General features: G+C 46.1%; 1 protein-coding gene across 1 annotated transcript; it reads right to left on the bottom strand.

The window, feature by feature from the left end:
• Positions 1-119: 119 nt before the first annotated feature.
• LOC136945937 (nascent polypeptide-associated complex subunit alpha, muscle-specific form) lies at positions 120-26,740 on the bottom strand. Its single transcript, XM_067240072.1, has 9 exons — positions 26,474-26,740; positions 11,509-11,707; positions 10,058-10,115; positions 9,738-9,819; positions 9,262-9,632; positions 8,696-8,866; positions 8,291-8,446; positions 6,188-6,316; positions 120-3,254 (listed from the first exon to the last, which is right to left on the bottom strand). The coding sequence occupies exons 2-9, from the start codon at positions 11,640-11,642 to the stop codon at positions 2,670-2,672; spliced, it is 1,686 nt and encodes a 561-aa protein (XP_067096173.1). The 5' UTR covers positions 11,643-11,707; positions 26,474-26,740; the 3' UTR covers positions 120-2,669.
• Between the last annotated feature and the right edge of the window lie 390 nt (positions 26,741-27,130).

The raw sequence follows: 27,130 nt of genomic DNA, 5'->3' as shown, positions 1-27,130 counted from the left end.
GCAATTGAAAAAAGTCCTCATCAAGTCCTCTTCAACGGTACATTGTGAAACATTACAAAGTAATGGACCAGGTTTGGCTTGACCCCCAAACTCCCTCCCTCCCTCTTCAAAGACACGCTCTCCCCCAGCCTAGGAAGAAACGAGACGACAGAGGAGAGAGGATTGCATTGGTAAGTAGACAAGTGAGTGAGGTTGAGCAAACCAGGGTCTGCTGCCTCCTTCCAAATGGCAGTGGTTTGTGTGTGTGTGTATGTGTGTGTGTGTGTTAAAGAGAAGAAAAAGGAGTCAAATGGTTTGCAGTGATCCTCATCCAGCTTTCTGCCATTTCTCCTCCTCCCCCACTCTCTGTCACTCCTTCTCTCTATAGAGCAGCAGTGGCAAGCAACCTTACTACCTCAGTGGTTCCTCCCCCTCCTTCCTCTCAATCTATCTCTCTCTCTCTCTCTTTTTCACTCTCTCTCTCTCTCTCTCTCTCTCTCTCTCTGCAGTTTTGTAAAGACTGTAAAAACAGCTTCTGACAAAATATTGTTAACAACAACATTAAAATAACAGTGAGAAATCAATTAGGTACAGTACCAAAATAAGTCTGTTTTTCCATTTGTCAAAACATGCATTATTTTCAAGCAATAAAAGTGCACCAACAACACTCAGAGAAATGGAACCAGGGCCGTCTTCATAGCAGTGGCACACGTTATTTAAACACAGAGTATGAGGAGTCAGAAAGAACAGAAACAGCGCATTTCGAAAATACACCGTGCATTTTAGATGCACATTGTCATGGTAAGCCTGTACACAGAAACACTCTTTAGTCTTCAATGTTCCCTTGTGTCAGACCTTTGTCTGATATGAGGTCCATCCATAACATGTTTTAATCCTCTCTGTCCCTGAGCGTTCTCTGTCCCTGGTCCCACTGGCCTGGATGAACTAAAACCCATGTGTTGTGTTTTCTTAGTTCATTCCTTCCTTTATGTTTCCCAAAGCAACAAAACAGCAAAGGCATTGTTTACAATGGAACAGAATCGAGCGCAGGCTACAGAGGGAAGAGAGAGAGAGCGGGGCAACCTTCCAAAGGAAGCTCACTGGCGATTGGGTGCCCAGCATTTTATTTTCCTTGGATTCCAAACCTTCAATCACTGTTCTTATGGCCAGTCTTTAGCCCAAAGAGCAACAGTGGAGCCTTGGCCGGAGACTGAGGAGCGAATCAGTGCTCTGTTAGACAAACGCACTTTACTCCAATTATTGAACAAGTCAGCCAACAGGCCTGCAGCAATATGCCATTACTGCAGCCATATAATCAAATGTTAACAACGCCCACTAGATATGACACATTAACTTCCAGGACTAAAGCATCCCTTGTTGATATTTCTTTCTCTTTTTCTGTCTCTCGCAGTGCTGCGTTGGTATTGCGAAACCTGCCGGCCATCTTGCTCTGGGAACCTTCTCTCTTCCCAAGGCTGTGACTGTGGCCGGACTGCTTTGTCCTGGCGTACTCTGCCAAGAGTGGGCGTGTGTGGAGGTTGCCATGCAACACAAAATCTGGCGCGAGAAGTTTGTAGGAAAAATATGACATTTTTAAATATTGATGATCTAATGTAACGAGACATTATATTACAGTGTACATTTACAAACATTTCAATTTTCTTTGTGTTAGTTTAGGTTGGCTATATATGGTAAAGATACAAGTTTGCCATTTGGTTTTAAGTGACATTTGTAAGGTCACGACAACCTAAAGCTGTCTCCCTGATAGGATCTTTACACAACTCACACCTCTGACACATTTGAACTTCACAGGGAAACAGAAGTGATTGTTTCACCGTCCATAGAATAGAAAAAGGTCTAGGAGAGTGATGGGGTTTATAGCACCTCCTCTGGGTCAGACCAGGGTCATGCCAAACTGTATAGATGGATAATCATATCTGCCCGGCAACAGGGCTGTGTCAGTAGAGCAGAGAGAGAGAGAACCTGTTTCATATGTTTGCTTAGTGAGAGCTAAGCACAGAAAATCTCTGTGACATCCATCTGCTTAGATTACATAAGCCCCGGCACAAAGACGAGTGTGTGTGTATGTGTGTGACGTTTGTCTTTTATTTGTCTGAGTTTGGTCATCAGAAAGGGTTTAATTGAGACGTTGATGTTCTCTGATTTCCATTTGAATGAGTGTTTTCATGCTCGCCACTTTTATTTGTACAGTTCATGAGTGATAGTACTGTGTCATGATTTTGATAGGGTGTGTTCTGTACAGTACATGCTCTTTTAAGGGTATCATATTCATAGAAAAATAAAGATATCATGTACAATGTCACACAACGGGGGGGGGGGGGGGGGGGGGGTAAAGTCAGGTACAGTTGCACAACAGAAATGAAATAAGATTTGAGAAGAGTTGTAATCTCTCTCTCCAGTCAGCAGGCGTCAGGAAGTGTTCAGTCCATCTGGTTATGAGTGGGCCATGCCAGGTCAGTGACGGAAGGTCTGGTTCTGTTGGGTTTGGACTGTGACCCTGTCTTAGCTTGGGATAAAAACAAATAGTTCCTCTTTTAGAATGTTCCTGCTGGATTCCTATGTACACCATGTTGTTGGCAATTCATTATTATTGTGTCCATCAGTAGTTGGACAGAGTAACCCAACCCTATCTAGCTCTACTAGACGGCCTGCCAGCCTGTGCAGGCTAGCTACAGGCCAGTGACATACATCTCCATCCCATCGTTGAAGGTAAAGATGGTGGTGGTGCTGGAGCTGCTGGCTCCCTGTTTCACATCACTGATGGTCTCATAAAAGTTCTCCCCTCTAGGATGGGCTCTTTTTGGGGGGGGCGGTGGGCCTGGGGGTGGCGGTGGGCCTGAGGGGGGCGGTGGGCCTGGGGGGGCCGGCGGGCCGGGGGGGCCCTGAGGAGGCCCCGTTGCTGCCTGCTGAGGGGGCTTCTTCCTGGGCTTTAGCGTGGCGCTTCCGCTCATCACGCCATTGTTGGTTCCCGCCCTCTCACGTTTCCGGTGGGAGTCGATAGTAGCATACGCAGGATCGGACTCTGCCACTGGCCAGGACCTGTCACCCACCGGCTCATAGCAGGGTTCCTCCTGGGAGCGGGTCTGGGCCCCCCGGCCTCGGCCCAGGGCTCCCCCAGTAGAGCCCGCCCAGCCATTTCCCCTGCCGTTGCCACTGTCCCCACCAGAGCAGCGGGGCAGGGTCTTGGCTCCATTGTTCTCTGGGGGAGCCTTCTTCTTCAGGGGTTTACACACGGTGGAGTAGGTGTCTGACACCTGCAAACACAGAGACATTTGAACTCAGCTTTTAAGAAGAAAACAAGTATGATAACCCTATTTGTAGTTATTATAGTATGTCAAAGCCACTGATCAACACGTTCATTTATGACTTTTTTAGTTAAGTACTGAAACTGGTCTATATGCTCACACTTGGTATGTAGATTGAAGTCAGCATTTCTATTGAATGAAGTGGATAACTCTCAATGTGGAGAGGATATTTTTTTAGTAGTACATGTCTGAATGCACGTATGCAGCTCTGTCTGAGTACAGTCTGTCTATATATCAGTAAACATATGCCACAGCTGTATGTGTGTGTCTGCGTTCCTGTGTATGTGTGCGTACTGTGTGTGTGTGAGTAAGTGTATTGACAGGCCCAGCTCTGCAGTAACCTGACCTATTTTGACCAGGCAGGATAAGGCAGTGTAAACACTCTTATCTGGGATAGGAGAGAGGCAGAGTTACCTAACCACTGGATAAACCAGTTAACATTTCTCCACAGCAGCTTCAGTCCTGTGCAGATACACATGGGAGTATGGTGTGAGAGATCTGGATGACTGCCAACAGCCTAAAACCTTTCTCAATGACTTTTACTACATACTGTGCAGGATATTCATGAGGGAGAAAGTCTGACTTCACACATAATATGAATGGACTATATAAATGTGCGTGTGTTTGTGTGTGGGAGCTCCCATTATTACTAAAGCTTAGTCTTTGACAACTATTACTCACAAACGTATGGCATGTGTTGAGTGGTGTGGGGTTCAACAGTGACATGGTGACCTGTCTGGCATTTCTGGGTCAAAATTCCTTAAGGATAGCACAGCCTCTCTGGGCCGGCACAGCCTCTCTCTCTCTCTCTCTCTCTCTCTCTCTCTCTCTCTCTCTCTCTCTTTCTCTCTCTCAAAGGTCTCTGGAACACGGTCATGTTTGCCTTCGATGTTCACCCACAGACTAACACCTTTGCTCTGATGCTGCAGAACAACGCTTGATGAGCAAACAGCAGGCTCTCTCTCACTTTCTTTATCTCTCTCTCTCTCTCTCTCTCTCTCTCTCTCTATCTATCTATCTTTTTTTCTCTTTTTTCTCTTTCTTGCTCTCTGCACAGATCTATCAGTTCCCCACATTGTATAAACTCAGCCCTGATTGATAGATTGACTGATTGATTGATGGTTGACTGATTTGGTTAAGGAATAACTCATGTGCACAGCCACACAAACCTTACTTGTGGCTTTCTCTTAATTTGTTTAATATTTAGATATCTCTGTCTCTCTCTTCTTTCTCTCTAGTCACACATTCAGCCTGCCCCCACAGATCCAACCTGCACTTTTTGGGTAAACAAAGACCCTGTGCTGTACTGTGGTTGTGTGTGTGTATATGTATGTGTGTGTGTGTGTGTGTATGTGTGTGTGTGCAGCATAAGCAACACAGTGCAAAAGAGGAAGGAAGTCACAAGACGACGGGGGTTTCAGAGGTCTGCCTGCTGCAGCTGTTGAGGAAGCCTGCTTTGGGTTTCTTTTCTTCCCCAACTTCTCTCCTCTTCAGAGGCTGTTTCTGCCTGCTCTCTTTTCAAATCACACCAGAAGTCTCCAGAGACACTCTCTAAACATATGTCTGTAAATATGACTGAAAACAACTATACCATGAGTCCTCTAGGGGGTTCGTTCATAAACCATATCCACCATGTAGCCAGGATGAACAGTCTCTAAACAGTTACGTATGTGTTAGTGGGTTAGACCATATTTGAGAGATGTGATTGGTCAGGAGCAGCCAGCGCCCCCAAAGAGTAGAGAGAGGAGTGGAGAACAGGAAGGGGGGAGGAGAAATGGAGTGGGAGGAAAAGCTGAGGAGGGAAGAGGAACTGGAAGGGGGTGGAACACAAGGCGGGCAGGAGTGGAAACTCAACACCTTCTGCCGGGTGAAATTGACAAAGCCCAGAGTCTACTGGACATGTCTGGGCAACTGAGAGAAGGGGGAAGGAGAGAGCAAGGGGGAGAGAGACAGAAAGAGAGAGTGCATCACCGAGACAGAAAGCATGAGCTATAGGGAGATGTAAAGATGAGAGAGATAAAGAGACACAACTGTTCTGCAATAGTCTGATCTCTGCAAAAGTTTAACTCCAAATATATATTAACCACTCAATGCCACACATCAGGAGTCACACAAAACTTGCTCAGAGCTTGTTTCTATATCTTACATTTTGGGTCCATGAAGTTATATTTATTCCCAGTTAATCTAAACCAGCTGGTTTAAAAGGATAAATTGTAATATGTCAACATATCTTAACTTTCAAAGGTCAGTTGGTCTATGGTTGTATAGGGGAGAAGTTACCTTTGCCCCCCTCTCCCTCCAAACCAGTCTCCCTGCCCCAGGCTAAGGTTGGGCTACAACCTCCCCCTGGTCAACCTCTCCTTCCTGGTGGACATTCCAACCACTTCCTGTCTGTCTGTAGAACCTCTGTGCATGACCCTGTTGATGGGGGAGTCGAGACCTTTCCTAACCATCCATCTCTGAAAACACTTCAGGTTGCATTACCCTATGTATAATGTACTTGTAGAGGAGAGCAGCTAGATAGGTTATGGGTGTGGGAAAGCCTTAGGGTGTTATCGTGTGAAGATGGTCTAGACCCCCACAGGAGAGCTGAAACATGAACCCTCATGTAACTAGACCATCTCCTTCCCCCACAGCCTCATCAGACTGGGAGGCAAAGGTTAACTGTGTTATGATGGCACAGCCAATCAAGAAGGAGTTCTTCAGATAAACAGAGAACCATTCACCAGTCAAGATCCCTCTAACATTCCCCTTATTGGACAAGACACAAACACCGTTCACGTCTCCCTCTTTCTCTGTTTCTGTCACACACACAAACACAAATAAATCACACACACACACACATACACACGCACACACACACACACACACAGGTGCCTCACCTCCATGGTTGTCAGGTGGCCCTGTCCATTTTCCCCTAGGTGTGCTGGTACTGGGTGCAGGGTGATGATGTCATCATCCTCAGGGGGCTTCCAAATGTACTGCTCCCCGTTACCTATGAACACTGCCTCCTAGTGGTCACACAGAGACAGACAGGTGAGCTCAGCCTGTGCATGTGCTACAACACAAGTGTCATCACTAGATTAACATGAATACACAGACAGATAAGGCCAGACAGATGAGCACCCATATAAAACAAACAACAAAGGTTGACTAGTGGCCAACTGTGTATGTGTGTGTGTTCTTGTTAATATTTGTCTATTAATCCTGGATAAAGCTCCCGAAAGTGCTCTTTATCCATGTTGTCCATGTTGACCAGCGTAGGAGTAATGTGTGTGTGTAAGTGTGTAGGTGTGTTTGTGTGTTTATGCATGTTGCCCCCCCCCCCCCCCACATGCATAAACACATGGGGGGGTGTGAGGGGGGTGGTCTCTGTTCTTCTTAAGTCATGAGGGAGTCAGGTGGCTGAGCGGTTAGGGAAGCGGGCTAGTAATCTGAAGGTTGCTAGTTCGATTCCCGGCCGTGCAAAATGACGTTGTGTCCTTGGGCAAGGTACTTCACCCTACTTGCTTCGGGGGGAATGTCCCTGTACTTACTGTAAGTCGCTCTGGATAAGAGCGTCTGCTAAATGTATTTTAATTTTTCTTATTTTAATTAATTACATGATTTGGATATTCTGAACAATTTGTGACAACAAATCTATATATGGATTTCTTTTGACAGACATCAATTTGAAAACTCATTACATGAGGTAGGAGGAATGAAAGGTTTCTATGTTCCATCTGGTCAGAGTTGTAAGTGATAAAAGGGCTGAAAAACTGGCCTCAATGTGAACATACTATTAATTCCTCAGGTTGCACAGCTACCTGTATGCTGCCTTATCCCTAGATCATTTTCACACACACACACACACACACACACACATACACACACACACACACACACACACACACAGCAAACTTGGCAGAGAGCCAACCTCTTACATAATCTACCCCTCTACTCTCAACTTTGGCTGCCTACACCACATATGGCTCACAGTGCAATAGATGTCTCTCTCTCTTTCTCCCTCTCTCCCCACATACACAACAAATATGCAAAAGGTGGTCTCTGCAAGAGAGCACACAGAACAGCTCTCTCCAGATCTTATGAGCTAGAGAGGACACTCAGAGCCTGCACAAACACAAACATCAGATATAAACACACACATAGAACTCCACACACACTCAAATCCATGTTTTCTATACAAAAACCAACAGTATCCATGCATACAAACGAGCAGAAACATAGATTCATTAAGACATAAAGGTCACACCCATTGCTAAGATAATACTGTTTATACAGCCTTGTCAGTCTGTTCAAACTTGTGATGCAGCAGATTAGAATCACCTGGTCTCTCAAACACACACACACACACACTCTCTCACACACTCCACTAGCTGCGTGTTAGAAAAACAGGTAGGACTGCCAGGCCCGACAGGAAAGGTTGATCATTATCCAAGCATTGTCCCTTGGTTTCCCTCTCTGTGGTGTGGCCCAAAAGCTGACCTCCAGTGTTTATATAAACACAGCTTCTCAACGCCCCTCTGCTCTGATAACCCTAGAGAATTTGATACTTTAAAGCCAATGCATATTGCGACTGAATGACAAGTGAACCTTGAAAACAAATGTGCAGTGTAGAAGGAAGTAGCTTTTCACCATGCCAAACAGAATCGTTGCAGGATTGTGAAAAAGACAATGTGTCAGACTGTCTCTTATCACCAGACACTCTCCCTTCCTACACATTATCTGTGATGATCTGTCAGTTTTCTACTAATGGGGAGATAGCAGTTAGATGGCAGTTTGCTCCTGCAGGGCTAAGAATGGTGATAAAGATCTGTTCTCTGTCAGCACAGAGCAGGAACAAAGTTAGCAGGCAGAGCCCTCTAGTGGTCATTGGCGAAAAGGACATGTTCCTATCACTCCTGTTGAACAAGCTATATTCATAGCGTTGTGTGTTAAATGTGATGTTTATTGGTCTAGGCAGCATGTTATGTGATGCGGCCTACCTTGGGGAAGGAGGGCAGGTGGAATGACTCCAGCTGTTTCCGTGAAATCTCCTGGATGCGGGGGAGTTGGGGGGGCAGGGCAGGGGGTGATTCTCCAACACTTGATTGGCTGTCTGACTCTCCACCATTGTTCTCCTTCTTGGTTGCCTTGTCGACCTATGATGGAATGATTCAGAGGTGGGATTAGGGAACGCTGCAAACACTCATTTATTAAATGAATACTTATGACTTTATATTGCGCACATGAGATTAACACAATCCTGGGACAGCCGAATCTGGATCCCTTCATATTCACCTTGAAACACCAGGTTCATGAATTACAAACAGTTTTTACAGTCACTTTGTAAACAGATATGAGAACAAGACAACAGGACTTCAGGCCTGGGTGTGTGTGGAACGCTTTACCTTCCGGACCTTCCGAATGGAAGCATACTCTGCCGTTACCGGGTCCTGGGGGGCCAGCGAGGGGAGGGACGATTGGGGGGAGCCGTTAACGGCAGTAGGTGGAGGCTTCCCTCTGCCTCTGCCATTCAAGGTGCCGTTCAGCTCTCCGTGACCATTCCCTCGGCTGATCTCCTGAGGGACACAGCAGTGAAGATGGTCGCACACCTTAAACACAATCTGCACTCACAGAAAATACAGCCAAGGCTTCAGCCTCCATTTGTCTTTGTGGCAGTGCTTATTTAGAAGTTTAGCCCTTACAATCCTTTCATTAAATGAAAACACTGACTTTGTGGCATGTTTGTGTTCCACAGTAATTCATGAAACTTCCTAGCCCTGTACCACGTGCTGATATTCAAACCCTCATGAGTGTAGGTGGAGCTATTGTCCCTGTTCTTCACAGTATAGTGTCAAGAAATAAACGCCAACGCAGCACTCAATAGATTCTCCACAAGGTGATAGAGTCCTTGGTTTGTCACGCTGTTAAGCTCATCATTGTAATTTCGAAAAAAAAAATGTTTTTGATGTACATTCCCATGGCCGTTCCCATTGGCGTTTCGGGCCCCGTTGCCCTGGACCATGGGGCTCCGTGCTGCTCTCAGGGTGGCAGGGGTGTTGGCCGAGGTGGGGGGAGGGGCTGGGGGCATTTTGGGGTCTCCATCCGGATCTCGGACCCCTACGCTCTCGTACAGCCCGTCGTCCAGGCAACGGGTGGGGGAGGGGTTCCGCAGTCCCACCTCAGTGTAGGTGTGGTTCCTCCCCTCCCCTGGCTTGTTGCCCCCCTGGGGGGAGGTGGGGATCTGGGGCAGCTGGCGCACATGGGAGGGCCGGAGGTCTGACTGGGAACGACGACTGTGGAGGAGGAGGAGGTCCATACTGGCCGGACGGTTCTTAGGAGCACCTGGACAGAAAGAGGGGACTTGAAGGTGCTGGAAACTTGAGATCCATGCAGTGGACCAGAAGAGGTTACCAGAAGAGATTTCTGGTATTGATTATTGATGATTACCATTGCAGGGCAGGCGATTGATCTCGTGAAGCCTGGTGTCGGACTTGCTCATAGAGTTGAGCTTAGGATGACGGAGGGTACTCTGATCACACACAAACACACACAAACACACACACACAAAAGCGCCATGTGAGAAAAGCAGAGAGCTCAGCTGTCAAAGAGAAAAATCCTCAACCTGGTTTATGCACTGATAAATGTACATTTACATTTTTTTCATTTTAGCAGACACTCTTGTCCAGAGCGACTTACAGTAACACAAGTAAATGAATGGAGGAATAGACCAAAGAAAGAGAAAGATGGTAAGTAAAAGAATGAGTTACCATGTTCACAGACGTGCCCTTCTCTCCATTTTCTGGGGGGTGCTTGCTCTTGCTTTTCCTGAGAGAGACAAGTGTGCAGAGAGGTGAGACAGGGCTTGACAGAGGCAACACGTGCTGTAGACCACACTCCGGGGACAGGACACACATCAACTACAATACAGTACAATACTGTTATTCATGTTAGTTCAGTGTGCTTTTCAGCTCATGCTCCTGAGAACATTCCTCCATGGTTGCTACTGGACAGACAACATACGTCAGTCTGGGAGCCTTGGGAGTTCTGTCGCCATGGGAGACTGTTGGTAAGACGAGAGGTGTAATGTGTGAGTTCCAGGTGTGATTAAATTGCCAGAAGAACTAATTGTTGGTTGGTTATTCTTGGTGTGTCAAACAGGTCTGTGTACCCTATGTCCAGTTGCACCTCTATAGATTACTGCAGGGTAGGGGTACAGAAGGCTACTCTTCTCTTCAGGTTACACAAAGCCCCGCTTCCCCCCAGAGAACCCTGGGAAGGTGAGGCAATATCCCTGATGACAAACAGGCCATAATAACATTGTTGGTAAAGACAGAGGGAGGAGGGTCACAATGAACCGATGATGCAAGAGTAGGCCTACGTGGACTGAAGGTAACTGTATGTCAGAGCCTCAACAGTCTCTCTGTATACAGCATATACGCTGTCTCTGAATTACAGGGGATGAAACACAGAGGTTTGGAGGACTGCATTCATATTAGCTCATATCCCTAAACAAATGCAAGGCTGAGCAAAACACTGCTACAGTTCTTGGTCCAGTCGGCTTGTGTGACAGTGGCTGGCCCTACATTACTGCACATCCCTGTGTTTGGACACACGCATGGATCCCATGGCAACAAAGCCACAGGCCTGCCATGACAGGTTCCAGGGTTTGTGGAGAAGCACAGTGTGTCTGGAGGGGAGCCTGATCCTGGGGCCACATCGTGCTCTGCTGCTTTAGTCTGTTGAGAATCCTGTGGTCTTGGATCTGATTCTGCCCTGTCTACTTAGTGTCCTGCCAATAGCATGCTATCCAATGTGACAGTCCGGTCCATTTAAATGCATCAAAGCCACTCTGCTATGGACATGAGGAGAAAGACTGGGAGTGAAAGAGAAGGAAAGATAAGAGCTAAGGACAGAGTGAGGACGGAGAGACAGAAAAGACAGGAACAAGGCGAGGGAGGGCGACTGGAGGAGGGAGGTGGAGCCGCATGAAAGAAAGAAGAAGACTGAGCTTGAAAGGAAGAGAAAACGTGCGAAGTGGCGAGAAAAAAAGCGAGCGGGAACTCAAGACTGCAGAGGTGGAGGGAAGGAGGTAGAGAAAAGGAGGGAATCAGATAGATAGGGAGATAGTGAGGGGCGAGGACGGAAGGAGAGACGCCAAGGACAGATCGAGAAAGAGACAGGGAGGTAAGAGAGAGGCTGTGTTGTAGAGTCGGCTCACCTCTGGCAGCCCACACAGACGAGGACGATGACGATGGTGACCACGAAGGCCGAGGCAGCGGCGATGGCCCCGAGCAGGAGCACCTTACTGTAGGTGGCCACGTCCCACGGGGCTTCGTCGGGCATCGAGGCCATGACACGCACCCTCTTACACGAGCACTCTCACACACACATGCACACTAGGGGTTGCTCTGGGAAACCTGCGGAACAAGGGCACAAGGGGAGAGAGTGGATACGGGGGGAGAAGACGCTCTTGGAGAGAGGTGAGAAATGGGTGTGTTTGCTCCGAGCTTGTGTCAGTGTCTGTGGCGCTGGTTGCTATTTTTAGCACGGTAGGAGAAGGAGTGGAAGAGGAGAGCTGATGCAGACTGCTGGGGAGAAGCCTAGAGGAGTAGCCACCTTCATCCCCCCGGTCCTGGTATTACACCTCTCTAGCTCTCTCTCTCCACACAGTCTGACTGAGGGATCACATGATCCAAACAGACACAGCTATCACCTGTTGGAGGCAATTCATGACCAACGACACTCATTGAACGGGAGAAGAATGATCACGCATATGTATTCTCTTTCATGAAGTCCATTCAAATCAATGGGCTTTTTAGTGTTTGTAGAAACTTTCTGGTGTTGAAGATAAATAAACAAGTTTGATCCCAGGGGTGTTTTAGGATCTGGCTGACGCCACACAAGACAAATAGCTCAAGCCGTCCAAGGGCTGCATTTCTTCTCCAAGCAGAATCCTTTCCCTTTTTCACAATAAGAAGTAGAGCGATTGCTCTGCGGTGATTTGCAATGTTTTATGCAGTGGCCTACATCTTGACAAGCCGAGCACAGCCAACCAACACATGGACACACATACTGTATGGTGTGCTAACTATTACACAAACAAACACACATACAAACAGTATAAGCAAGGCATACACACACGTGTATATGTCACAGTTAATGCCTTGAGCCCTATCAATAAATCCCCAATATTGCACAAAGCTGGGCAGCTGTCTTCCTGCAGCAGGTTGATAAGAGAGACGACTGCAACCAAAACATGTAACACACAAACACACATTCAGATCAACACACATACACACAGATCTCCACGCACCATGCTGTCAGTGAGAGAGCGATGTGGCCAAAGTATTAGATTAGCACAAAAGCCGAACATCAGGGACACAACTAACAAAAGAGCAGTCAGCAAAAGGAGGTCATGGAGAGCCTGTGTGTGCATTTGAGAGTAGAGAGGGAGAGAGAGAGGGAAAGAGAGAGGAAGAGACAGAGAGAGAGAGAGAGAGAGAGAGAGAGAGAGAGAGAGAGAGAGAGAGAGAGAGAGAGAGAGAGAGGAGAGGGAAAGAGAGAGAGAGATCCCCGGAACACACCACAGGATCTGTGTGGTTCTCTGTTTCTCAGAGATAAAACTGCATTTCTTTTCCGCCATCTCATCCTTCTTCTTTGGTTCCTCACACCCTTGTGCTCCATCTGTCCCTCTCTTCTTCCCTCAATCTGCTCTTCTCTCCCAGGCTGCCTGTCTTTCTGACCCTGCAGAGATGTGAGGCAATGCACAGCCAATGAATTAGCAGAGTGAGAGGCCTCGGCAGCCTGGATGAAATAGAGAGAGAGAGAAAGAAAGGCAGAGACAGAGAGAGGGAGGAGAGAGAGAGAGAGAGAGAGAGAGAGAGAGAGAGAGAGAGAGAGAGAGAGAGAGAGAGAGAGAGAGAGAGAGAGAGAGAGAGAGAGAGAGGTTGGGCAAGGGGATAAGAGGGCAAAGCAGGCAGGTGGAATGGACGGGAGCTGTGAGGAAAATAGAAGGGGGAGAAAAGGGGGATAAAGAGAAGTGTGAGCATAGAATGAAAGAAGAGAAAGAGAAGGGAATTATACCAAGACTGAAAGTGTGAAAAATGTAGAGAGATAAAAAGGCATGAAAAGGGTGGGAAGAAGGGAAGTGTGATGAGACAGAGAAGGTGAAGAGAGAGTGAGAAAGAGGGGTGAAGATTACAAGAGGGAGAGAGGGGCTAGGGGAAGGAGAGAGGAGGGAATTGGAGAGGGGGTCACTGGCAAACGGTCTCTCCCTACTATTGCCAGTTTCTAAGGGAATATTAAACGTAGGAATGCAAACATGCCAAGGAAAGTTTCTAGTTTGCCCAAGATAGCCCTTCTTCAACAAAACACCGACAGTGTTGCTCTGCACAGAGAACACACACACGAAGGGATGGCATTCTTATCACGGGTTTCACACACCAATATTGCATTTATTATTTATCATGATGATGAAGATGAGGATGATGATGATGATAACGATGATGATGATGCGCTTTGTGGGGAAGCGGTATAGCAGTGCTATGCAGTGGTGCAGCATAACCACACAGAAAACAATACTTCCTCTTACAGGCAATGTCAACGTTACCAGGACACAACGTCAGAACCTGAAAACATTGAGCTCATAAACACTCCTCACAGATCACACACAGGATGTCTGCAAGGTGTTGCTCATATGCTCTGGTATGCATCTTTATGACTCTTGAGATGGTTCAGAGCCACTGCCATCCCCACCCTAACACCCAGCTGTTTCAAGCTTCACAGCCCAAGAGCAGTGCTTCTGAGCGGGGGACTTTCTCCACACTGTTTCTCCACAGCCGGCCCCTAGTGCCCTGGCCTGGTTATCCATTAATGGTCCGTCAACTTCCCCAGAAGCCTCTTTCCACCATGGGATTAAGGGACCAAACTCTGATGCAATTTTCCTAATAGTTGCTAGGGAGTCACAGGGCGGATGTGTGTCCCCATGTCGCATGCTTTCACTCTGTCATCACATCAGACGTAAATCCAACTAAGTGATTATTATACTGGAACATCCCCCAAATATTAAAGTGTGCGTTAAGTGTGTATATTTGTGTGTGTCTGTGTGCGTTTCTGCATGCGTGTGCACTTCTCCTTCAGTGTTGAAAGGCACGATAGCTTCTGTGTACTGCTTCTAGTGCCCCCCCCTCTCCCCCCCCGCCCCCGCCCTCTCCCTCCCCCCCCCCCCCCCTCTCCCCCCCCCCCCCCTCTCCCCAGGCTGGAATCACAAGTGTTCTGGGATGATGCTGTGGTCTCTCTGGAGTTCCTCTCACACAGACATCACAGTCTAGCTACAATCCCAGTCTTAGTGGGTCAGTGATGCACATGTAAACTACGTCAGATCAGCTGTAGACAGGGAGAGAAAGAGAGGCAGAAAGAGAGGCAGAGAGAGGCAGAGGGACAGAAAGACAAAGAGAGAGGGAGAGAACATTGTGTGTTTGTGAACATTTTGTAATTGCATTCACACACACAAACGCACACACTCACACACACACTCACACACATACTCTCACACAAACATTTTTTCACACAAACCTCTTTTCTTTTGCATCTTCCTATTTGTATTGATGTGTGTTCTATGATTGATGATGATTGAGTTATCTGATAAGTGTTAATAATTGCAAGTCTCCCTTCACTGTGGACAGGTTTGACAACATTGTTTAACCAGAACATACATGTCAATACAGCATATTGAAACTGAGAGAGAAAGAGAGGCAGAGAGAGAGAAAGAGAAAGACAGAGATAACGAGTGAAAGATAGAGAGAGATGGCAGAGGAAGAGAGTAAAAGATGGAGAGGGCAACATGGCCACAAACATAGAGGCAAGTTCATCAGAGGCTCCCTAGAATATTAAAGCAGAGAGAAGAGGAGGAGGCAGGAGGAGAGAAATCACATTATGTCTAGAGCAATCTCTCTCCCCCCCCCCCCCCCCCCCCGGGACACAGCGCCCAGCACAACACGGAGCACGCAGCACGGAAAGAGCTCAGCTTAACCTCAACATTTCAACAGTCACTTAACACTCACACACACATGCACATACACACACACTAATGCCATCCAATAACTCAATATTCCATGGCATCCTCCATGCGGATGTGGATGTGTGTTTGACTCCTTCTTGGCAGCCAAACTAGCCCACGCCACAGAACCTGACAGTCATGGTGTTATTGTGACTGTGTGACCTGAGGTTTCCACCACCTGTCTTTGACAGGCATGCAGCGGTGACGTCACTGAGCAGAACAGTGAAGTCACTGTCCTTTTACACACCTGGGCTACATCCTCTTCTCTGCCTCTACTTCATTAACACCAAGGACATGCACACAGCCACCACAGTTACAACAGATGCAGTATGGTTTGGAGTGTGTGTGTGTTTGGGAATGTGTGTGTCAGTGAGTGTAAAATGTACAGTAAGGTGTTATCTTTGATGAGCCTCTGGAAAAAAATAACCAAATAGTTACTAAATGATTGGCCAGGATGAACCGAACATTGTTCTCTACATGCACTACCCTAAACCCAATCTGTCAAAGAGAGCATTTAGTCTATTCAGTATGTAAATATTGGAGACAGACTAGCCTTGAGACAGCATGTTCCAGTTCTTTAGTATCCAGACTGGATGGGCCTTAGTCACTTGAAGGCTGAGTAAGGCTGAAATACTTATAGAGTTTTGATCCCCTTTTAACACGCAAGGCGAGATCTTTGTGCTCCTAGTTTTGGTCTAATTAACCCGAATGAGGCAGAGCGGAGGCAACATTTAAGATTTTAAATGTATTCTTATGGGATTGGGAATCCTCCCACTTACTTTCTGTCTCTATTTTTATATATATTCCTCTCTCTCCCTCTCTTCCTCTCTTCCTCTCTCCCTCTCTCCCTCTCTCCCTCTCTTCCTCTCTCCTTCTCTTTATCACTGCTCAAGTAGTTAAGTAAGTAACAGCTCATTACTTTAATGATGTTGCTACGGTGAATTGTATGCTTACCCATGCAGTTTACTTTTATCACAATTTGGGAATAACAACCAAAACACAAACACAATTGTAAAATAGAATCAAACTACATTGACAATCCCAGCTAAGTGTCACACAAATGCATGATGTATAATAAAAACCACGTAACCATTGATTTCTTATGAACATTGAAAAGGAATCCACATGAAATTATTTTACTAAGAGACAATGTGGAGCTTTGGGATCCACATAGAGAGAAGAGCCCCTTAACAAACCAAGCCCCCACTGCATTTGGTAGCAAAACTAACTGAGGAGATTGACTGAGTAGAATAAATTAGCTCTCAGGATTAGCAGGAGGTAGAGTTTCTCTTCAGAGGAGTCAGTCTCCACCTGCTAGGTAGAGAATCTGACAGCCAGAGATATCCAGGCCTAGACCTATCCCCGCTCCTCAGCTCTCCTCAGCTCTCCTCAGCCCTCTTCAGCTCCCCGCCTTTCCTTTAGATGCATTATTCATCTGTGTGCTGATTTGGAGACGTCCAATCCCCCCCCCCTCCCTCCCTTCCACACCCCCACCCTTCCCCAATCCCCCCCCCCCGTCCCTCCCTTCTACACCCCCACCCTTCCCCAATCCCCCAGCTCTGAGGAAGGCGAGACAGAGACACAGAAAGAGAAACTGAGAGAGGAAGACAGAAAGAGAGAGAGACTAAGTCGTTCAGTGCTGTGATGTACTGAAACATCCCAACAGGATTTCAAATGATCCAATGATCCATGTGCTCTGAGGGTCTCAAGCTATGCTGCTGTCTGAACTGAGCAGATTAATGGTGACTGCTAAAGAGTCTTAAAGCTAGGCCTGGTCACAGTCAGGGACAGACCACAACCTGGTCCATCTACACACAAATTCCACCTTCATCTTCGGACACACGTTGAATATGTCACACTTTTGCATAAATGCACACTCACGTCTGTGTTGGAACTAATTATGACCCCCCCCAGCCTGATGAGAGTAATAGGTCTGGGTGACAGGAAGACTGTCTCAACCCTGACCCAGTTTCAAAGCCACAACTCTGCTTAGTCTCCATGCTCATCTCTTTTGACAGCACACCACTTAAACATACCAGACCTCTTTACTACAGGGTTTGATGGACAAGTGGTCACACAAAATAGGATATTTGTGTCTGTGTGTGCAGGTGTGTTCAAGCTGCACCTGGACATGTTTAAGAGCCAGTGTGTGTGTATGTTGTGTATGTGTGTGTGCGTGTGTGTGTGTGTGTGTGTGTGTGAGAGAGAGAGAGAGAGAGAGAGAGAGAGAGAGAGAGAGAGAGAGAGAGAGAGAGAGAGAGAGAGAGAGAGACAGAGAACGCAAGGGGGAGGGTAGAAATAAGGGCGTAGGCTGGATCAGAAGGATTTCTGATTAATCTGTGGTGGTCACACAGCAGAGCTCTGAGCTGTTACACTCAGCAGCTGGGAACACATACATGTGTGTGTTGTGCACACATGCGCACACACACACATACTGTAGTATGTAATACTTCATAAATAATATTCAAGGTCTAATGGGCAAGTGTTCAGTATTATAGGTTAGGACACTGTTTGACTATATACTCAATATTAATGACATCTGAATGTCAAAAAAATGCATCTGTAAACCAGCTATGCCATTTAAAGTCAAATCTTGAATGGATATAATCCAGGCATAAAAGATTGTTTCACTCTGCAGTGAAATATGTAAAACTGTAAAACTATCAAATTCTCTAAGCCCTCTCTGCTGTCAGTTTGACCCTATTTGTCAGTTTAGTGCCACAGCCTTGACAAATAGCTAATCTGATTGGTTCAAAGAACTCTTGGGAGCCAGTCATTTAGAATAGAAAGACCAGGGTTCATAATGGATTACATCATGTGGGTTTCACCATGACATATCAGGGCCAATTTTATTCATAGGAGCTGACCTACAGAAACCACCTACAGTTGCCATTACACATGTAGGAGAAATAACAGGAGCAAGAGATAGTTTCTACTGTATCTTATAACTCCCCAATCATACACACACACACATACACACACACACACAAGCATGGCAATGCCAGATCCCAGGTCTCTGGTGGCGAGTGATGTTTTCACACTTGTATGGGTAGATTTCTATTTCTGCTCAGAGCCAGATGACTCAATTATTCATCATGGATGCCTGCGCCTCGTGCACTGACTGCACTCACTTTGCCTCTAAGTGCAGCAGTGCATGTGTGTGTGTGTGTGTTCACTTAAAGGACCTCTAAGAAATGCAGGGGCCCTGGCACGCTATGCCACACAGGGAGGTGGAGAGAACGAGGGGAGAGAGGAGAGAAATATTAACCAGGAGTAGAAAAGGGGATGAGGGGATGAGGGGATGAAAGGAGGAGAACAGGTCATATTTGTATGTAGCCTGTAGTTGGTTTTAATCTGGATACTGCACCGTGGCCTCTTCCCCCTCCTGGTACCACAGATAAACCCTCTATGCCTTTATGAGGAGGGTTTGGATTTAAAAGTACACAAACCCTCAACCACACCAATGCAGACCTCCAGTCTTGCACTGGTGGTTCTACCCCTGAGACCACAGAAAACGGTCACGGTGCATCGGTGTGTTGGTTGCCAGACCAACCTCCTCCTTCTCCCCTCTCTGCCCCCTCTGTCCACTGTACAACCCCTTGACACCCCGGTGAGCCAAGGCAGACTGTCAGCTGGGGGGGGAAGGGTGAACAGGCAGTCAGTCAGACAGGTGTCGTGGGCCTACATGCAACTGCAGACTGGTGGCCCTGGAAAACATTTATCACCCCCTCCTTAGAGAGCAGTGTGTCTACACACACGCGTGCACACACACACACACACACAGTATTCTCTAGTGTACATCAAGCTGATCTGGCTTGTAGGGCTGGCCTTATTTCCCTCAGGAGGACTCGAGCTACGTGAGGCAATAGGAGCAGTAATACATACAGACGCCTCCACACAACCATTTACAACATATCGCTGGGCCCACAGCTCTCCCTATCAGCTCTGTCCATCAGACAGGATCTCTCTCTGACAGACCACACACACACACAAACACACAAGCACAAACACACAGAGCGCCTTCTTTTATCCATGTTAATGTGCAATTGAGAGCAGTCCTCAGGGGCTTCTCTGGACCCAGTACTCAGTCTGTCTATGACATCCACACTCTGTGTCAGCATTCTACAGTATAAATCCTAGTTCATGTTAATATGTTTGTGTGAGTGAGTGTGTGTGTGTGTGGGGGGGGAGAGAGAGAGAGAGAGAGAGAGAGAGAGAGAGAGAGAGAGAGAGAGAGAGAGAGAGAGAGAGAGAGAGAGAGAGAGAGAGAGGGAGGGGGAGCGAAGGGGAGGGAGAGAGCAGCCCCCTCTCAGTCTTTCTCTGTGACTGGAACAGTAACATAGCAGCCCTCCGCCCCCGTGGTTTTGGGTGAGTCATTCTCTGCATCTGCAAGGTTGCAGACAATCTCAGATGCCTCGATAAGCAACCCAACGTTTTTGTCTTTGTGCTCACATGAGGGCGTATGTGTGTACATGTGTGAGTGTGCATGTGAGTGTGTGTGAGTGTGTGAAATTATGAAGTTACAGAGGCGGGGTGACACTGACCCGGCAGGGTTAAGGTGACTGAGAGGATGCAGGCAGGCACCCACCCAGGGTAGTTGCACAACCATCCATAACCTGTCACAGACCTATCTTTTTATTGAAATGTGCTGGGTTGAGTGGAATATTGAGTGTAACATTCAATGAACACTTTTAACACCTCCATGCAGATAGGGAGAGAGCAAGAGAGAGAGAGAGAGAATCAGTAGGGAAAGAAGGAGAGAGAGAAAACGAGAGAAAGAGAGCTCCTGCCAGGCAGTGCCTGTGAGGCCATCGATTTGATTCATTTTAGAAGCCATGTCAGCCTCAACAATGACAGATTATGGAAAACCATAATCCCAGGTGAATTTCACAAATTGTCTGCCCCTCCCTCCCCCTCTCCCTCTCTCCCTCTCATCTGTACATCCTCCACAGAGGAGCCAGCACTACAGATGGAGCAGAGAGAGTGTGGTGGGTGCCTCTCTCCTGGTGAGTCATCACAGCAGTCTCAAGGCCAGCTCCCTCACACCTCCCCACCTCCACAAGGCCAGCTCCCTCACACCTCCCCACCTCCACAAGGCCAGCTCCCTCACACCTCCCCACCTCCACAAAGCTAATGCACTGACAAAAAACTACACCTGGCCATCCTCACAGTACACTGACAAAGATGCAGCCAAGACATCAGGAGGCCACTCTGCACCTGGTAGTCAACACTCAATCTACACTTCACAGCCCAGTTTCCCTGGTTCTGTGATGACTGGAGCAGGAGGGTCAGATACGGTGTGAATGTTTTAACTGTGGGAGTTTGGGGGATGGTCTGATGGTGGTGCTTGTTTAATGACAGATTGATCATTGTGCGAGCGGTTGTGTTAATTGGTTTAATAACGTGTGTAGCTCTAGTAGTTGGGTTAGTACAGATGCTGTGATGCTGGTACTTTTAAAAGCTCCTGTTCCGTATCGATCAGCCCAGTGAATGGAGGACACTCACAGCAGGTGCCTCCATTAAACACAGACACACACACGCCTCAACCCACATATGTATGAACTACAAACACATACACAGACCAGCACACAGACATGCTCACATTACACAGGAGCTGGCAGAGATGGGAAGGAGAGAGCAGGAGACAGAGAGCGAGACACAGTGGATGGGAGATGAGAGGAAGTAGCAGAGAGAGAATAACACAGGTGACAAGATGAAGAAAGAGAGAGCGGGAGTAAGGAAAGGGAAAGAGAGAGAGAGACTGTTTTCTCTTTCTGGTGTACGATTCCCATCTGGGACAGTAATTTTCTTTCATGTGGAGGTGAATATATAAATAACTAAATTAATTTAAAAAAAATCCCAAAATAGGGCCCTTAGTTCCGGCCCTCATCTTTTCACTCAAAACACACACCCACATACAAACACACACATACAGAGAGACACTTACACACACAGCTATCCTAAATTCAACAATGGTCTGTTCAGAATCAAACGTTTTAATAAGGTTGCAAATAAGTTTTCTTCTGCTGTTTGAAGAGGAACACCAGAGGTTTAACGACTTGATTCTTTCAACAAAACTCTAATCTTTATCTGATTTTGAGTATTTCCAGAATGGAAACTCTAGAATAAGTGTGTTTCATAGCCACGGTTTTGCTACCAAATCACCACCTCTTGTGTCACTGCTTTACTTGCACAACACAACCTAGCTCCAAAAATAGCTCTCTTCCTGAAGCTCTGGTTATTCTCTTGATCAAGACCTAGATAGACAAGTATGTGTTGAAAGAACATAAAAGATGTCACTGCAGAAACCACAACTTCTCTGCACAGCATGAGCAGATACACGCATTCACACATACCCAACTGCAAGAGAGAGAAGTGGAAAGAAACATCGAATGTGCTTTGTAGCTAAACAAACAACATACTCCTGGGTTCCTATTTGTGGGTGTAGGCATAGATTGTAGATTGAAAAGATGTTAGATACATTGAAAGGTTAATTATGTGATAATATACTAAATATAGATACACTTTTTCTATCCTAGTTGGCATGTAACTTGGTAACCAGAAATGTTTCACTTACGATGTGGCATTCTCTAACATTTTATTTTTCCATCGTTTGGCAAATACATTTAGCAGCTACAGGAAGGTCTGAGTGGAAAATATCATATTTGTGTTTTGCCAAAAAAGCACAATTTGGCATTTACCTTGTTCCAAAATAAGTCCATGCCCTAAAGTGATTTGAACTCTAGTTGTTGTAGCTTGATTTCGGTGTGACCTATAACCTGAAAACATGCTGAGTTTGGAAAGACGTTGACGGGATCTTCCTCTAGTCCAACAGTTCTTATTAAAAAGTATCAGTTAAGCTGGAGGATTCTCTTACAAAACCAATCAATACTGCATCTGACTCACACTATTCCTCTGAGCATACCACTCTATCCATGTATCTCTCTTTCTTTCTTCATTTCTCCCTCTCTTTCTCTCCCTTTCTGTCTTTCACACACAAACACAGAGACACACATATACACCGTATCACGGTCTTTCTGTTCTTATTCCTTCTCATCCTCGGTTTATATTCAGATGTCTTCATCTGACTGCCTTGTTATCAAGGTTTACTCCACAGACCACGCTGTGCACCAGCTCCAGTTCTATAACTGCAGAATTGTCTCTACAAACTATGTGGGACAGCATTACAGTCTGCTGTTTATTCATGCTCTCAGGGATCATTGTTCATGGCTACTACCATAAATGGTTTATTTCTCTTCAGTTGAGGGTTACAGCTAGATGACCTCCTCTGTGGGAAGGCAATAAAACATAAATAAGTTAATAACAGTTATCTATGGTACTGTCCGTAGACACTCAGTGTCATCCTAGCTGAATAGATAACACATCTTGAGGCTTTGGAAGAAGAGATGTTTATGAGAGGGATGTGAAAACTATGGAAAGTAGAACGATGTAATGACTACTGTATTTTCTGGACTATAAGTCACACTTCTTTTTCCATTTAGCAGATGCTCTTATCGAAAGCGACTTACAGTAAGTACAGGGACATTCCCCCAAAGCAAGTAGGGTGAAGTGCCTTGCCTTGCCCAAGGACACAACATTATTTGGCACGGCCAGGAATCGAATTGGCAACCTTCAGATTACTAGCCCGATTCCCTAACCGGTCAGCCACCTGACTCCCTTTTCATAGTTTGGCCGGTCCTGCGACTTATAGTCAGGTGCGACTTATATATCAAAATATATATAATTTAACATGTTTTTATAACAGTATGTTGATTCATACTGACTGACATGAACCAACGAGTTCAACGGATTCAGTGATGTGGAATGAGATTGGGAGCTTGGTGAACTAGCTTACCGGTAACTTGCTTGTTGAACTCGCTAACTTTTCATGTTAATTTAGCCTATTCAGCCTCCCAGGTATGTTCTTTATGCTATTGTGTAGCTGTTAATGGGTCACATTAACATACTGGACACCTATTCAGCCTGTTGTTCTGTGTGCTATTGTGTCGTTGAATAACTTGCCTTTCCAGATTAAATGTCTGTTCTTGGTCTTGGATTTTGTGAAATACATTTCTAAATAAATGCGACTTAAAGTCCAATGCGACTTTTATATGTTTTTTTCCTCTTCTTGGTGCATTTTTTGAATGATGCGACTTATACTCTGGAGCGACTTATAGTCCGATAAATACAGTATGTAAAATTGCAGAACCACAGGGGCAGTAAAGATTGTATATTATTCTATCATCTCAGCCCTACCTGGTCTGCTAACCCTAGACCTGACACTGAACCGGTGACCACAGCACTCTTAGCCCACTCATAGATCACACTGACGCAATCTCACAACATAAGATTATAAATTAAAGACAAAATGCAGTCTCTTAACCTTTAGTTTATGCCACGGCAGCACAGCATCAAAAACCTGCATCTACTACATCTGTGATGCACGCTTACTCTCTGCATGTACATGGAAGGAAACTACCATTATTCTTACAATCCTCACATGGCTGGATAACTATCTGTTGGGCAGGAGGGGATGTATTAGCAGGACCTTGCAGGTGGAGGTGATCTACACAGGTCTTTGGCAGCACTGCGCTCCATTTTCATGCCATCCACTCAACATCACATCATCACAAAGGGCATGCAAAGTCTCCATACTTTGATTGAAATCAATACCTTTCTCTAATGCACATCAGGGCTGCAAGAGTTCCACATGTATGTGTGACCCTCCCTCTTTGCTTCATGCCTGGACTGTATAATCTCTATCTCCTTCCCATGCGATATTTATGATAATTGTACGTTTGAGGTCTGTGCCGGGACTTGGCTTGGAGTGTCAGAGAAAGAGAGGGAGGGAGAGAAAGACTAACGAGAGAGAGAGCGTGTGTGTGATTGTGTGTTGGTGTGGTGCAATGAGTAGTGTGAATCTCATTCCCTGTCATCTGCTGTGCTGCTATAGCAAGATGGTTTGCTGTCCGTGTTTCAGCAGAAAGCATGTTTCAGGACGTAAAGAAGTCTGGTATGACTTTCTGTTTCAATGGAACCCGTTCACTCAAGCAACAATAGATATCACTTGGTTAGTCAGTTATTCTGAAGCTTCATGTCTTACACTCTCTCCATCTTCTCTCTTCTTTACTTCTTTTCCCTCACCTGGCAGCTCAATTTCCTCCCAGGTTCTCATTTCATCTCACCCTCTCCTCTCTCATCTCTCCCTTCTTTTTTCGCTGGTTCCCTTCTCCTCCCCTCCCTTCCAATGCCTCATGTGGTCAAATACACAGCATTGATAATAGAAGGGGATTTATCCAGTCACGGATATGTGGCTCTGAGGCTGTTGGTGGGCTGAGGCCCAGCTCTCTATGCCCAGACAAGGGCAAGTCTGCCCGGGTATCTAGCCAATCTACGCCCCCTAATCCTCCATAATGTACACTAGCCCACTGATACACACACACATGAAACAGCAATCTGTTTGGGTGAATGGCAAATCTACACCTTGATCCTCAAAGCTAAATGTGAGGTCACTCCATTTACGTTGACCCTTAGCCAAAGGAATAAGCCAACATTTTCAAAACACTCAATCTTAGTTGTGTATGTGTGTGCTTGGGGAAGGGGCCGATGTGCCAGTCCATGCACGTGTGAGTGTAAAGCATTCCCATATCTTGGATGAAGGGTAAAAGGGGAATGGAAGGAGGGAGAGCTCCTGTCCTGTCGCCATGGGTAACACAGGAAGGGTTCTGTGCCCAGTGGGGGCTGCTGACTGTTCGGTCACCCTGCAGAGGAGACTTGTTCTGCCTTTAAGCATTCAGCCAGCTCCTGAAGTAGACATGCTTGATGTTTAATACATAGAGGGGAAAATACCATGACAGAGGAACGCCCCAGGAGAGACACATTAGGCTTACTGGCACTGAGAGAGAGAAAGAGAGAGAGAGAATTCTGTCCATTTGTCGAAGAGCTTAGAATAGACTTGTACAGTTTAAATGCTACTGTACTGAATCCTACAATTGAACTATATCCTCAAGTTGTTTCTGTGTGTCCCATTTATGATTAAAAAAACTCCTATAGACAGACGATTGATCCTAGTGCCTCTCCCAGTTCACTATTTCTGTGAAAGCAGTGTGATTCTGGGCATCAGTCCACAATGAAGGAGGAGCAGCCTCAGGGGTGACTCTGCTGCTTACATCAACACAATGAGTTTAATGAGGTGACAAAAAAACATACACCCATACACACATGGTATGGGAACTCCAGCTGCATAGTGAGAGGATTTCATTCATCTAAATGCACCAAGAACCCTGCTCTGAAGGAGCACACATACACACACTGGCACATGAACATGCACTACCAATTTCCCAAAACACATTCAAAGTTCATTGCTCATGACACTCATACAAGTGCCATTGTCAACAAAATGATATTTTGTTGATGTAATGGTCAAGCTGTTTCAGTAGATATAGGTGACAATATGTCTACAATTGCTACTCTTTCTGTTTGTCTAAATTATCTGTCAGGGGGATTCTATGCTGGAAACCAACTGTCCACTCCCCGTGGTGCCAGTGGTCATTAACCTGTACTTCTGATCGCTGGGCCTCCTGACCACCTTAATGTGTTCATTATCATAATTAACGAGCTTAACTTCAGTTAATTAATCAAGCCTTTATAATCAAATCCACCTGCTCCCATGAGTCATCATCATAACACAGATCTGACAGCTCCGAAGAGAGACTTATATAAAGAACCAGTCAAATGCATATCCATATAAAATGTTGAGTGATTGAGCAAGAAATATTGACACTGACCAAGAACTTTGACGCTGATTGACCCCTCTATTGACTGACCTCTAAATTACCGTTTGTAGAGCATTGAGGGGACATTAATTAAGCTGAGATGCATTAACTTATGATGTAGAGGAAACGCGAGAAACTCCCAAGTGACCCATGCAAGTTTCACACATCGCTGACCGATTGGCTACTTCAGCCATGCATCATTGATCAGACAGGTGGAATCGCCTAGAATAAATCTACAGAAATGAATGTTGTCCTGTTTCGCCCTGAAGAGAAACGGGACATTTGAATAAAAAGTAAACCCCAATCAAACCCCAAAAAGCACATAAATATGTATCATGTAATTTACTCACTCAGCTTCACTAATGTAAGGATGGAGCGATGTCGCGCGGCATTCCGGTCTGCAAGCTCTTCAAATGAGTTCTCTTGGGACAGAGCGCGCCTCGTCTTTCGCAATCATTCTTTGCAAAGATACACCCTCCTAACAACCTTCCGCAACCTTTATTCTTTTATATCAAAAGAATAGGCGGCATGCTAGAAACTGTTGGTTTTGTTGTTTTGAGTAGTCCGTCTCTGCGTTTTGGAGCAGAGTTGACAGCGGATTTCTATTTCAGAGGATGCTTACGCGCAATCGAAGGGACTCGCCTCTTGGTTTCTCATCCTGCTCCATCCGTGCTCTGGGTTGCTCGGCTGAGCGGCAGCATGTGACAGAGTCAGGCAGGCACCATACCCATTCAGTCGAGCCCAGCTCTCAACCTAGCGCCCTCCAACGGACGGCTCCCGGAATAAGAACTAATGGTTCTTGTGATTGTGTGGAGCATTCTTTATTATTCACGATAGTGAATTATTCATATTCTTAATAATAGCATCTGCATGTAGGCCTATTTCCAGTCACGCCTCGATGATATTTTCTCATTGTAATGGAGAAGCTAAATGGTTACATATTTGGAATGATATTCGTCATAGCACATGCAACATGCATAAACATGCGCATAGACCTACAGACAGGC

The sequence above is a fragment of the Osmerus mordax genome, chromosome 7 (genome assembly GCF_038355195.1).
Source record: "Osmerus mordax isolate fOsmMor3 chromosome 7, fOsmMor3.pri, whole genome shotgun sequence".
Classification (NCBI taxonomy): Eukaryota; Metazoa; Chordata; class Actinopteri; order Osmeriformes; family Osmeridae; genus Osmerus; species Osmerus mordax.
The sequence above is the reverse complement of the archived record's forward strand: the minus strand, read 5'-3'. Positions and strand labels throughout refer to the sequence as shown.

Excerpts from the sequence above, each read along its gene's own strand:
- LOC136945937 (XM_067240072.1), bottom strand. The coding sequence starts at position 11,642 with ATGGCCTCGATGCCCGACGAAGCCCCGTGGGACGTGGCCACCTACAGT. Across the intron at positions 9,633-9,737 it reads CAATCGCCTGCCCTGCAATG|GTGCTCCTAAGAACCGTCCG; the intron begins GTAATCATCAAT and ends CTTTCTGTCCAG. Across the intron at positions 3,255-6,187 it reads GCCACCTGACAACCATGGAG|GTGTCAGACACCTACTCCAC; the intron begins GTGAGGCACCTG and ends CTGTGTTTGCAG.